The sequence below is a fragment of the Theropithecus gelada genome, chromosome 4 (genome assembly GCF_003255815.1).
Source record: "Theropithecus gelada isolate Dixy chromosome 4, Tgel_1.0, whole genome shotgun sequence".
Lineage (NCBI taxonomy): Eukaryota > Metazoa > Chordata > Mammalia > Primates > Cercopithecidae > Theropithecus > Theropithecus gelada.
This window is the reverse complement of record NC_037671.1, coordinates 21,175,313-21,189,553: the sequence shown is the minus strand read 5'-3', so window position 1 is coordinate 21,189,553 and position 14,241 is coordinate 21,175,313. Positions and strand designations below refer to the sequence as shown.

The following is a 14,241-nucleotide window of genomic DNA, read 5'->3' as shown; positions in this document are numbered from 1 at the left end:
GTGACAGAGTGAGACTTGGTCTTTAAAAAAAAAAAAAAAAAGTTCTATGGTAATTATTATTAACTAACAGCTTTCTTATTTCATATTAATTACTCTGCAAGACACTTCCAGCGTGGTTCCCCCATCTGACACTCATTCACCTAATTGATTTTTGTTGTTGTTCTATAACATTCTTTCATTCATGCACGAATTCATTTTACAAGTATGTATTCATTGACTTAACTACGAGTGTGAAAGAAGACACAAAAGAAATATACACATCTGCCTCACCTCCCTTGGAGTTTGTCTTCTCCCGTGTGCTCGTGTTTTCCAGTTCAGATCAAAAGCATCATGAGCTAGGGGACCATGTTTGATGCCTGGACAGCCCTAGCACGCAACGCTGAGGATTGGAGACACTGCTAAGTACCCGGGCTGGAAGACTGGGTTCTGGTTCTTGTTTCGCCACTTACAGGCTGGGTAACAGGGAGCAATCCTGTTGTCCTCAATAGGTGTGTTTCCTCACCTGAAAGTGTACACAATCCATCCATGACTGATGTGACGATTACAGGTCTACACAATGCGCATGTGGATTTGTCTTGCAAACGTCCACGACCAGGCCCTCAAGAAACAGTGCCGCGCATGCCCACCAAGGGGCAGCAGATCGCAGTGCAGAGGCCCGCGGCGCTTGACGTCAGGGCGCACGTCCCACCCCGTGACCGTGACTGTGACCGTGACCAAGAGCGTCTCTGGGACACGGCCGGGCGGCGCGGCGGGAGTGCACAGGACCCGCCATGGCGGCCGAAGCCTCGGAGAGCGAGCCGGCTCTGCAGGAGCTCATGCGCGAGGCGGAGATCAGCCTGCTGGAGTGCAAGGTGTGCTTTGAGAAGTTTGGCCACCGGCAGCAGCGGCGCCCGCGCAACCTGTCCTGCGGCCACGTGGTCTGCCTGGCCTGCGTGGCCGCCCTGGCGCACCCGCGCACGCTGGCCCTCGAGTGCCCATTCTGCAGGCGAGCCTGCCGGGGCTGCGACACCAGCGACTGCCTGCCGGTGCTGCACCTCATAGAGCTCCTGGGCTCAGCGCTTCGCCAGTCCCCGGCCGCCCACCGCGCCGCCCCCAGCGCCCCCGGAGCCCTCACCTGCCACCATACCTTTGGCGGCTGGGGGACCCTGGTCAACCCCACCGGACTGGCGCTTTGTCCCAAGACGGGGCGGGTCGTGGTGGTGCACGACGGCAGGAGGCGTGTCAAGATTTTTGACTCTGGGGGAGGATGCGCGCATCAGTTTGGAGCGAAGGGGGACGCTTCCCAAGACGTTAGGTATCCTGTGGATGTCACCATCACCAACGACTGCCATGTGGTTGTCACTGACGCCGGCGATCGCTCCATCAAAGTGTTTGATTTTTTTGGCCAGATCAAGCTTGTCATTGGAGGCCAATTCTCCTTACCTTGGGGTGTGGAGACCACCCCTCAGAATGGGATTGTGGTAACTGACGCGGAGGCAGGGTCCCTGCACCTCCTGGACGTCGACTTCGCGGAAGGGGTCCTTCGGAGAACTGAAAAGTTGCAAGCTCATCTGTGCAGTCCCCGAGGGGTGGCAGTGTCTTGGCTCACGGGGGCCATTGCAGTCCTGGAGCACCCCCTGGCCCTGGGGACTGGGATTTGCAGCACCAGGGTGAAAGTGTTTAGCTCAAGTATGCAACTTGTCGGCCAGGTGGATACCTTTGGGTTGAGCCTCTATTTTCCCTCCAAAATAACTGCCTCCGCTGTGACCTTTGATCACCAGGGAAACGTAATTGTTGCAGATACCTCTGGTCCCGCTATCTTTTGCTTAGGAAAACCTGAGGAGTTTCCAGTACTGAAGCCCATGGTCACTCATGGTCTTTCCCATCCTGTGGCTCTTACCTTCACCAAGGAGAATTCTCTTCTTGTGCTCGACACAGCATCTCATTCTATAAAAGTCTATAAAGTTGACTGGGGGTGATAGGCTGGGGTGGGGCCCTGGAATCAGAAGCACTAGTGCTGCCATTAATGAATTGTTTAACCCTGGATAAGTCACTTAAACTCATCTATGCAGGCAGGGATAATTAAAACTGTCTGGTAGACTTACAAAGCTTGGGACAATTATTAGAGATTAATCTACCATTTATTGAATGCATACTCTTTGTGCAAGGAAATTTGCAAATATTAGCTCATTTAATCCGTACTATCCAGTGAGGTAATTCTTCCCCCCCCCCCCCGAGATAGAGTCAAGCTCTGTCACCCGGGCTGGAGTGCAGAAACATGATCACAGCTCACTACAGTTTCAACTTCCACCGCTCGGGTGATCCTTCCACCTCAGCCTCCCAAGTAGCTGGGACCACAGGCGTGCGTTACCACATCCAGCTAATTTTTGTATTTTGGTAGAGATGGGGTTTCATCATGTTGCCCAGGCTGGTCTCAAACTCCTGAGCTCAAGCAATCCACCTTCCTCGGCCTCCCAAAGTGCTAGGATTACAGGCATAGCCACCTTGCCTAGCCATAATTTTTATTATTAATCTCATCGTGCAAGTGAGAAAACTGAAACCCAGAGAGCTTAAGTGACTTCCTCGAGGTCATAGTTACTTACTGCCATAGTCACAATTTTTCAATTCTGATTCCAAATAAGTTGTGCTTAAATAAGATAACAGATGTGGGGAAAAGTAGGTGAATGAATAGTGTTGCTATGTGTACTGTCTCTACAAGTAGTTAATTATTTTAGCACAAAGATGTGCAAAGAAAGGAGACTTTATGGAGCATTCAGGAGAAAAAGGATTTTGTGGTGGCCATCACTTTCATTCAATTTGTGACTGCTCTGATGGCACATTAGATGAAGTTACTGTTGATCCTGAATTACGTGAATAAGAAAAACAATTGAACTGCTTATTAAAAAGGTAAACATGTCTTGTAATGCCTATATCTTCTCCACTATACATACTCAGAAAATAACACTTGGTTGTTTGAGAAAGGCCTATATTTACATAAGTTCTAAACTATTGCAGAACACACTACATACTATTGTCAGAGGGCCAGATGACGCTCCTGTTACATGTTTATGTTACATATTTATGGGTTTGTTTGTTTGTTTGTTTGTTTGTTCTTAGACATGGTCTTGCTCTGTTGCCCAGGCTGCAGTGAGGTGGAGTAATCACTGCTCACTGCAGTCTCAACGCCCTGGGCTCAAGCGATCCTCTTGCCTCAGCATCCTGAATAACTGGGACTAGAGGTGTGTCACCATGCCCAGCTAATTTTTAATTTTTTTGTAGAGATGGGATCTTGCTTTGTAGCCCAAACTGGTTTCAAGCTCCTGGGCTCAAGCGAGCCTCCTATCTTGGCCTCCCAAAGCACTGGGACTATAGGTATGAGCCACTGTGCCTCACCCATGTAAAGTAAAAGTGAGAGCCTAACTCCCGTGCCAGTCCACAAAAACCCATTTTGTTGTCAATGCTCTCATCATATAGCACTAATAGTAAGATTTGGGGCACCCTAGACCACGATTTATAAATGCATTCTAAACAGAAGTTCTATGGACAAATCTCTTGTCCCCACATGCACATATCCCACCATTAAAGTCACCCCTAGGTTGGTGACTTCACGGGTGTTCTGAATACATACCAAGAAACATTCCAAGTGGAGATGTGAATTCAGACTTATTTGGTCATTTATGAATAGAGCAACTGAGGACAGATCTTAGACCATTTTCCTTAAGAACAATGACGTTTTAATGATTTTAGGATTAGTAGAGCCAATTCAAAAGATTTTTCTCTTTGGAATTATTAATGGCATCGTCTCTGATTATAAAGCTGGACATGTGTCCTTTTCGACAGCAGTCATGATAAAGGTGTGGAATATGCAACGCAGGGAGGTATGTGAGCAAGGTAGCATTGCTGGTCATCGTGTGGATTACCTGACTTCAAGAATCAGGTGCGCATCTGTGAGATGATGTGGGAGTGTATCAGACCTATGATAACAAGCCATCTTAGTAACTGCTATCTTTCCTTGGTAGATTATCAGGCTTGGGACTGGAATGGGGCTGGATGCACAACATAAAAAGAACTGTATAAAGCAGCACTTCCCAGGAATGTCCTAGGACAGGAGCAGAGTTTCCTTGAGGAAGACACGAAGCTTGTTGTTCTTGATTATCAGGCACACACGTGCTGAGAGAATAGTTTCAGTGACTTGTAAGGCAGATGCAAAATTCATCTTCCAGACTGTGTTCTTTTTTTTTTTTTTTTTTTTTTGAGACAGAGTCTGGCTCTGTTGCTCAGGTTACAGTACAATGGTGCAATCTCTGCTCACTGCAACCTCTGCCTCCCAGGTTCAAGCTATTCTCCTGCCTCGGCCTCTGCAGCAGCTGGGATTACAGGCACCCACCATCATGCCCAGCTAATTTTTGTATTTTTAGTAGAGATGAAGTTTCACCATGTTGGCCAGACTGGTCTCAAACTCCTGACTTCAAGTGATCCACCTGCCTCGGCCTCCCAAAGTACTGGGATTACAGGCATGAGCCACCGCACCCAGCCAGACTGTGTTCTTTAAAGCAAGCTGATTAAAAGCCTTGAGATATGTCATGCTGAACTCCAGGTTATTGAAGAAATCGGAGAATTCTGAGACAGGCAGGAAAAAATAACCCCAGCAGAAAGTAAAAGCTTCCAAGGTGATGAAGAAGGGTTGGAATGACTCGCAGAGGTTGAAACAAAAGAACGTGCCCAGGAGTAAAGGGAGAAGGAAAAGAAAATAGGCTCTTCCAGAATATCCCCCATGGCCTGCCTGGTGAGTCCATAAAAGCAAACACAGACACTTTGGCTCCTGTGTCAGCAGTTCTCATATCACCCTCCATCTATTCCAATTTTGCCCAATTCCCAATCCTTCGATTGTCTCCTGCTTTTGACCTTGTTCCACCCTCTGGACTTGCCGCCTGGAGTTGGTTTTCTCAATCTCTTTCCTTGGCATTTTGTAAAGACCTTGGTTCATATTCGTAAATCTCCCCTCTAGCAAATCTAGCTCTGGACCCCAGGACCCAGACCATCACGATTTTGCTAGTGCCTTATGCAGACCTTCCCCGGCCCCCAACTAAGTGGGGTGCAGACCCCACCTAAAGTGAATTATGAACCTTCTAAGGAGCAAGCATTAACCTGTGCACCTCAGAAAAATGAGGAAGAACCACTGATGATAGCAAATCTAATAATCCTTACACATGCCATATTAAAAAGAAATATATACTGGTGTTAGTGTTCCACTATAGAGATATGCTATGGTGGTGTATCATGGCTAGTCAGGAGGTGAACTGTTTTCTTGGAGAATGTGTAGCAAATATGATAGGGCAGCCAGAGACTCACCACAACTACTGTATTGAGTAACCATGGTGTCTGTTGTCCCCACGGCCACGTCTAAGAAAAACTGGCCCATCATGAGCCAGCCGTCAGCAGCCGGGTTTTCTATTACACGATCCCCTCGGACCATAGCTACTTGGATAGGGGTGCACACCTAACAGAAGGACAGCCAATCAACCAATGATACTCTACCCGATGTATTAATTAGACCAGGAAACTGACTATGAATTGGCTTGGGATAAACATATTTTCCTTACAAAGAGCACAGAGATCCAATTACATTCCGGTCCTTGATTTTTTTTTTAGATAGAGTTTCTCTCTTGTTGCCCAGGCTGGAGTACTATGGCGTGATCTCAGCTTACTGCAACCTCCGCCTCTCAAGTTCAAGTGATTCTCCTGCCTTAGCCTCCGAGTAGCTGGGATTACAGGCATGTGCCACCATGCCCAGCTAATTTTGCATTTTTAGTAGAGACAGGGTTTCTCCATGTTGGTCAGGCTGGTCTCGAACTCCCGACCTCAGGTAATCCATCCACCTCGGCCTCCCAAAATGCCGGGATTGGTCATGAGCCACTGCGTCTGGCCATCCTTGATATTTTGAATTCAGAAATACGGAGCATGTTATGCTGATGGCAGCCTGGGGAGTGACAGAAATACACTCAGTTACAAGGGTGCAGAGAGTCCCTGTGGACAAGCCACATCATGAATAAGAAGCTATGAGGCAGAGGGAAGACAAAACTCACAGGAATCCAGGTAAGAATGAGAGGAAGAAATGCATCCGGAGAAGCAGTGGCTTGGAGCCATGTTACCTCCAGGGCACCAGCATGATGATCCCTACTGCAAGATCTGTGGAGCTGCCCTGACTCCACTTTGCCTGTCTGCAAGGCCCAGCTGCCCTATGGTTTCTGTTCTTGGAGTCCTAACAACTCTCTCCTATCCCATGCGAATTCTTATACTAAATGCTCCACTGCTTCAGCGAACCTGCACAAATCTCTGTTTTTTTGCAACAGAAAGTTTGGCCGGGCGCGGTGGCTCACGCCTGTAATCTCAGCACTTTGGGAGGCTGAGGCCGGTGGATCACCTGAGGTCAGGAGTTCGAGACCAGCCTGACCTACATGGTGAAACCCCGTCTCTACTGAAAATAAAAAAATTTAACGTGGTAGCAGGCACCTGTAATCCCAGCAACTCGGGAGACTGAGGCAGGAGAATCGCTTGAACCTGGGAGGTGAAGGTTGCAGTGAGCCGAGATGGAGCCACTGCACTCCAGCCTGGGCGACAGAGTGAGACTTCATCTCAAAACAAAAAAGAGTTGTAATATTTTGATGATTGGTTTGGAGAAAATTGGTCTTAAATGTACGGATTTTGATGCCATGAGTAGGAAACTAATTCTGTGGAGAGGAACACTCTCCCATTAACTCATCAATCCCTAATACCGGTAGGGTATGAGACCAAAGAACAAGTACAGGCTTACATACCACAGGTCTAAATATTTAAGACCTATACATCAATCAAGCTTAAATAAAATACATTTGATCTTCCTATCTTGACAAAGGTAAATGTAAATATTAAAAATATACCATTTTTTTTGGCCAAGATCAATGGCACACGCCTGTAATCCCAGCAATTTGGGAGGCTGAGGCAGGAGGATTGCTTGAGCTCAGGAGTTTGAGACCAGCCTGGGCAACATGGTGAAATCCCATCTCTATTTAAATATTTATAAAAGATTATATATAGATAGATATTTTTTAAGAGGCAAGGTGTCACTCTGTTGCCCAGGCTGGAGTGCATGGTGTGATCACAACTCACTGCAGCCTCGACTCCTGGGCTCAAGCAATCCTCCCTCCTCAGCCTCCGAGTAGCTAGGGCTATAAGTACATACCACCACACTCGGCAAATTTTTAATTATTTTTTTATAGAGTCTCACTATGTTTCCCAGGCTGGTCTCAAACTCCTGGGCTCAAGTGGTCCTCCACCCTTGGCCTCCCAAAATGCTGGGATTACAGGCATGAGCCACCATGCCCACCCTAAAAATATACCTTCATTATGATCTGGAAGGCCAGGTTTCATTTTAGAATACTTGCATGGAGTTTTTGCTCAATTTCGGATGCCACATTTTAAGAAAGATCATGACAACCTGGAGCATGTTTAAAAGATATGAAGAAGAATCAAAAGCAAAAGCATCAGGTTTTTGGTTTTTTTGTTTTTGGTTTTGGTTAGCTTCTAGCCATCTAGAATGTAAACTCCAAGAAAGATGTTTGTGTTGTTCCTAAGTGTATCACTAGTGTCTAGAGCAGTGTTCGACACATCGTAGGCATTCAAAAATATTTGTTGAATTACCATGTTTTTCCCAAGGAATTTTTCTAGACTATGTATTTCTTTCATTGATGAAAGGGAAGTGGTATAGGTAGCTGGGTAGCTTGGAGAAGCTGGTCTAGAATTAAAGTGGTTTGTGGTGGGTTTGCGGAGTGACTCAAAGAGTTACAAAGGATTATGGTGACTTTGTGGTAGTCTGGGTTGGAATTGCATGAAAAGCTTCATGTTCTCAACCACCACGTTTTCCATTTTCACCTAAGTACATGGGACTTTGCGGTGTTGAGGTTGCCTGATCTTCATGAGTCACATCCTTTGTCAAACGATGAAGAGTGGAGAAAACACAGCTCTGCAAGCTCTCCAGTATCAAGTGATAGCAGTGATGCCAACTGCATCTGGAGGGAAGAGAATGAACTAAAAGTGTTCCTGGATCACTCACCTGATGTTGTGCTTGCAGTGTTGTCAAACTCATCTTTGGGTTAAATCTGCTTAATAATGGGTACATAAAGAAGCTTCTGCCTTTCCCAGGAGCCATCCATACAGCGTGGACAGTCCAACCACAGACATTTGTTGACTAATAGGCTGCAAATTATAATATACAGTATACCCATCATGGTAGTTAAAAAGCAGCTCATATTTTTTTCTGTAAAAATAATGATATTATTTATAGGAGCTTAATTTCCTGACAAAGGACTTTGGTGAAATCAATCATTGGCTTCACTAACAATGTCACAAAAGTACCTACACTGAAAATTTGAAATCACTTATAAAATGATCAGATAAAATTGTGTGTCAAGCCATAGAGTTTTAGGACTGAAAAGAAACTTAGACATATTTTTATTATGATGCCCTCAAATGACAACTGAGACCTACATATGTAAAAAGACTAGTCTAGGTCACACAGGTAGTTAAGAGCAGAACCAGAACTAGAAAATGGACCTTTCCATATTCCACATTAACCTCTCTAGTGGGAAAAGATCTAAAAGTCAGAGGCTGGGGATAAACACACACACACACACACACACACACAGACACACACACGCACACATACACACACATACACACACACACACATGCTGGCGCTTGATATTTTACTTGCCCCCCACATCCCAACTAGTTCCCCCTACTACCCTCCCCAGCCTCTTATACCATCTTTCTATTCTCTATCTTCATGAGTTCAATTTTTAAAATGTTTAGCTCCCATAGGTACATGAGAATATGCAATGTTTGAGTTTTGTTGTGCCTGACTTATTTCACTTAACATAGTGATCTCCAGTTCCATCCACGTTGTTGCAAATGACAGGATCTCGTTCTTTTTTATGGCTGAATGGTACTCCATTGTGTATATGTACCACATTTTCTTTATCCATTCATCTGTAGACAGACACTTAAGTTCCTTCCAAATGTTATCTATTATGTATAGTGCTGCAATAAGCATGAGAGTGCAGATATCTCTTTGATATACTGATTTCCGTTTTGGGGTGTGTATACCTAGGAGTGGGATTGCTGGATTGTATGGTAGCTCTATTTTTAGTTTTCTTATTTATTTTTATTTTTTGAGATGGAGTCTTGCTCTGTCACCCAGGCTGGAGTGCAGTGGTGTGATCTCAGCTTATTGCAAGCTCTGCCTCCCGGGTTCAAGCAATTCTTCGGCCTCAGCCTCCCTAGTAGCTGGGACTACAGGCATGCACCACCATGCCTGGCTAATTTTTGAATTTTTAGTAGAGACGGGGTTTCACCATATTGGTCAGGCTGGTCTCGAACTCCTGACCTCATGATCCGCCCGCCTCAGCCTCCCAAAGTGCTGGGATTACAGGCGTGAGCCACTGCGCCCAGGCCCTATTTTTAGTTTTCTAAGGAACCTCCAAACTGTTCTCCATAGCAGTTGCACAATTTACCTTCCCACCAACACTGCATGAGGGTTCCTTTTTCTCCACGTCCTCTCCAGCCATTTTAACCGGGGCAAGATGATCTCTCATTGTAGTTTTGATTTGCGTTTTTCTGATGAGCAATGATATTGAGAACCTTTTCATGTACCTGTTTGCCATTTGTGTATCTTCTTTTGAGAAATCAGATCTTCTGCCCATTTTCAGATCTTTTGCCCATTTTTAGATCAGATTATTAGATTGTTTTTCCTATGGAGTTGCTTGATTTCCTTATATATTCTGGTTGTTAATTCTTTGTCAGATGAGTAGTTTGCAAATATTTTCTTTCATTCTGTGGGCTGTCTCTTCACTTCGTTGATTGTTTCCTTTGCTGCGCAAAAGCTTTCTAACTTGATGTGATCCCATTTGTCCATTTTTGCTTTGGTTGCTGGTGCCTGTGGGATATTACTCAAGAAGTCTTTGCCCAGTCCAACATCCTGGAGAGTTTTCTCAATGTTTTCTTATAGCAGCTTCCTAGTTTGAAGTCTTAGATTTAAGTCTTTAATCCGTTCTGATTTGATGTTTGTATATGGTGGGAGATAGGGGTCTAGTTTCATTTTTCTGCATATGGATATCCAATTTTCCTGGCATCATTTATTGAAGACACTGTTCTTTCCCCAGTGTATGTTCTTGGAGTCTTTGTTGGAAATGAGTTCACTGTAGGTGCATGTATTTATTTCTGGGTTCTCTATTTTGTTCCACTGGTTTATGTATCTGTTTTTATGCCAGTGCCATGCTGTTTTGGTTACTGTAGTATAAATTGAAGTCAGGTAATGTGATTCCTTCAGTTTTGTTCTTTTTGGCTAGGATACCTTTGGCTATTCTGAGTCTTTCGTGGTTCCACATATACATTTTAGTGTTTCTTTTTCAGGTGGCATCCAGGTTTGTATGCATGCGGGCCCAAGAGAACACTGTAGTATTTCCAAGTTAACCAATTACACCATAATCATGAGGCCAGACTTTTTACTCATTGCATAAATAGGGCCTAATCAGTCCAACATCCTAAGAATCAGTTCCTACAGGGGCCAGATAACTTCATTCGTGGCCATCAAATGTATTCCAGCAGTGCCTGTCCTTGTTATAGAAAGAGGCCTTTGGTTACAAAGAGTGTGGTTAAAGAACTTAAACATAATTAACATTTTCATAATACTCATACATTGTTTCACAAAGCTGTTAATTTATTTGATCCTAACATTTCTTGAAGTAGACAGGGCAGGTTTTACTAAGCTGACTTTACAGGAGAAGAAGCTGAGATCCACAGGGATGGAGTGACTTGCCCAAGGTTACCCAACCAGCGCCTGGTGCTTTAGGTTGGAGGAGGGCAGCTATTTTTAAAAATCTCTCCCAAGTACATCTATTTTACAGCCAGGGTTGGGTAGCACTGCTCTACAGAATAAACAAATATCCCAACCATCCCTTCGTGGGATTTATAGTTATCATTCATATCAAGCCCTAGGTAATGTTCTTTGGGAAGAAATACTGACACCCCTCTCGTTTCAGAACTTCAGCTCATAACGTAGGCTGGATCCTGTCAATTTCGGAGTGTCACAGGATCCACACATGGTCCTTACTTAGAGGCACTGTGGAGAGACACCTATTTACATGACAAGAGCAAGGGTCTCAGGGGAAGACTTGGCGATGGGGGTCAGCTTCTGCTATTTCCCTTAAACCAAATGTCTTTGTTTTTTTTGTTTGTTTGTTTGTTTTGTTTTGTTTTGTTTTTAAATGAAATGTTCTTATTTTCAGAAATCTATGAATGTAGTTCTTTGGCTGTCTGGCACACAGTGCTCTGCAGCTCTCTGATCTAATGCCAGAGTGTTGTGTCGGGCTTAACCCATAAGGTGGGGTGGAACTTTAAGAGCCATGTGCCCACCGGGCATGGGCTCACACCTGTAATCCCAGCACTTTGGGAGGCCAACGCAGGCAGATTGCTTGAGCTCGGGAGTTTGAGACCAACCTGGACAACATGGTGAAACCTCATCTCTACTAAAAATACAAAAATTAGCGGGGCGTGGTGGCAGGCACCTGTAATCCCAGCTACTCTAGAGGCTGAGGCAGGAGAATCGCTTGAACCTGGGCTACAGAAGTTGCAGTGAGCCGAGATCGCACCACTGTACTCCAGCCTGGGCGACAGAGCAAGACTCCGTCTCTAAAAAAAAATATCCATGTGCCAAATGGCAGAAGCCTAGCCTGTAAGAGGACACTCTTTCCAAACACTGAGACCCCAGAGTTTTCTTCCATTTTTCTCTCTTATGTGCCTTCGACTTGGGAGTCATTTCTTTGGAATTTTCCCCCTGAATTATCCGCCTGAACAGAAGTAACACCTGTTCTTTGTGGAATTGGAAAATGCAGATAAGCATACAGACATTTAATCACTTTTAATTAGACAAAACTGTTACCATTTTTGAATTGAGTTGACTCTCATCACTATGAAATTCGTATTCCTGAAAATCATTCCACATATACACATTTTGTAAAACAGTGCATGTATCACATAAACTGCAAATTTTCTGCCAAAAAGTAAATTTTAGTGGCATTTAATTGAAGTTCAATTTTGGAAATTCCAAAACATGGGATACGGAACTCTCAGAGAGACAGAGAGCGATTATTTACCAACTATTCCATTTGCCTTCCACAGTTCCTAGCTCCTTGCAGTTTAATTGCAAGGGGCGATGTGATCAGCTCTTGCCGTGAACCCAATTTTTGTGAAGTGATAAGAACAAAGAAGAAGAAAGTGATGAAGCCACAAATAAAATTCAAGGTTAAGCAGAAGTCTCAAGTTTCATAATGAAAGTGTCATAATCTACACAGGGAAAATTCTGTATATAAGTTTTACACAAGTAAAATTTACATGAACTCTACTTAAGCTCCTAATCTTTTTATTTTTATTTTTTCCGAGATGGAGTTTTGCTCTTGTCGCCCAGGCTGGAGTGCAATGGCGCGATCTCGGCTCACTGCAACCTCTGCCTCCTAGGTTCAATCTATTTTCCTGCCTCAGCCTCCAGAGTAGCTGGGATTACAGGCGCCTGCCACCACGCCCCACTAATTTTTGTATTTTTAGTGGAGACGAGGTTTCACCATGTTGGCTGGTCTCGAACTCCTGACCTCGGGTGATCTGCCCGCCTCAGCCTCCCAAAGTGCTGGGATTACAGGTGTGGGCCACCACGCCCAGCCAAGAAAAATTACTTTCTTTATCCCTTTTAATGCTTTTTGTCTTAAATTTCACTTTGATATTAATATAACAGCTTTCCGTCTTTTCAATCATATCAAAGTTTGCATGATAACCGGGAAAATTCAATTTAGTGTATGTACTCAGGATATTTTTTTCACCAGTTATGGGGGTCATTTGTTATTGCTGCTGGACAAAGGGTGGAGAGCTCTATAAATATGTGAACTCAAACATTAGCAGCAGAGCTGTGAGCTGCATGGGACCCAGTGTGACTTGTGCAGTAGGATCAAAGCAGCCTCCTGCTCCAATTTCTTCCCATCAGCCATTTATGCCCTCTACCCAGCTTGCTTTCTGATGAGCAAGGTGTTCCAAAATAAACCTCAGCAGAACGACTTTTTTTCCTAGATATACAACTGTGTGTAGTCTATTTCTGTTTTCAAACCACTGAATGATATGCCTGGAGTGACTGTGAAATTGATGATATAGGAGGCCAGTTCCATCACATTTTGGAGTGAATTTCCTCAAGACCAGACCAGTTCTCCCTGGTAGACACTAAAATATAAATTGTAAAATTATCACTTCCTCTATTCTAATGAATACATAAATGCTTTACATGTACTCGTTAAACTTGCTAGAACTATCTGCACAACTAAAACAGATGAGGATATCCAAATGCATTTCTTTAATTATCTATGTTTGTCAATTTACATTTTTTGAAGGGGAGGGTAATATCTTCGTCAGGTTTTGGCATTAGGGTTATATGCTGGTTTTACAAAATGAGTTAGGAAGTGCTCCCTCCTTTATTTTCTGAAAGAATTTGTGTATCATTACTATAACTTCTTAAACATTTGATAGAATTCACTAGTGAAATGTTGTGGCCAAGACTTTTCTTGGTTAAAAGGTTTCTAATTTTTTTTTTTTTTTTTTTTTTGAGAAAGGATCTCACTCTGTCACGCAACTGGAGTGCAGTGGTGTGATCTCAGCTCTCTGCAACCTCCACAATCCTCCCACCTCAACCCCTAGAGTAGCTCAGACTCCAGCCACATGCCACCATGCCTGGCGACTTTTTTGTATTTTTGTAGAGACGGGGTTTTGCCATCTTGCCCAGGCTGGTCGCAAACTCCTGGGCTCAAGTGTTCGAGTGATCCTCCTGCCTCAGCCGCCCAAAGTTCTGGGATTTATAAGTGTGTGCCACTGCACCCAGCCACAGTTTTTTAATTATTAATTTAATTTCTTACATATATATATGGCAATTCAGATTTTTTGCTTCCTGTCATGTCAGCTTTGTAGCTAGTATTTTTCAAGGAATTTGTCCATTTAATTTAAATTGTTGACAATAACGTTAAAATATGCCCCATTTTATCCTTTAAATGTCTGTAGGCTGTATAGTGGTAACTATTTGCTCATTCTTGATATTGGTATTACGTATTTTCTCTCTTTCTGTTTTTGTTTTTTTTGCTTTGTTTTGTTTTTAGATGGAGTCTCACTCTTACCCCCAGGCTAGAGTGCAGTGGC

The 14,241-nt window shown here is 44.0% G+C and overlaps 1 protein-coding gene across 1 annotated transcript; it reads left to right on the top strand.

The window, feature by feature from the left end:
• The first annotated feature begins 722 nt into the window (after nucleotides 1-722).
• On the top strand, nucleotides 723-2,083 carry NHLRC1 (NHL repeat containing E3 ubiquitin protein ligase 1). Its single transcript, XM_025383592.1, has one exon. It carries the CDS (start codon nucleotides 771-773, stop codon nucleotides 1,956-1,958), a length of 1,188 nt encoding a protein of 395 aa, XP_025239377.1. The 5' UTR covers nucleotides 723-770; the 3' UTR covers nucleotides 1,959-2,083.
• Nucleotides 2,084-14,241: the final 12,158 nt, after the last annotated feature.

Bases quoted from the DNA above. Each gene is read 5' to 3' on its own strand.
- NHLRC1 (XM_025383592.1), top strand. From the start codon at position 771: ATGGCGGCCGAAGCCTCGGAGAGCGAGCCGGCTCTGCAGGAGCTCATG.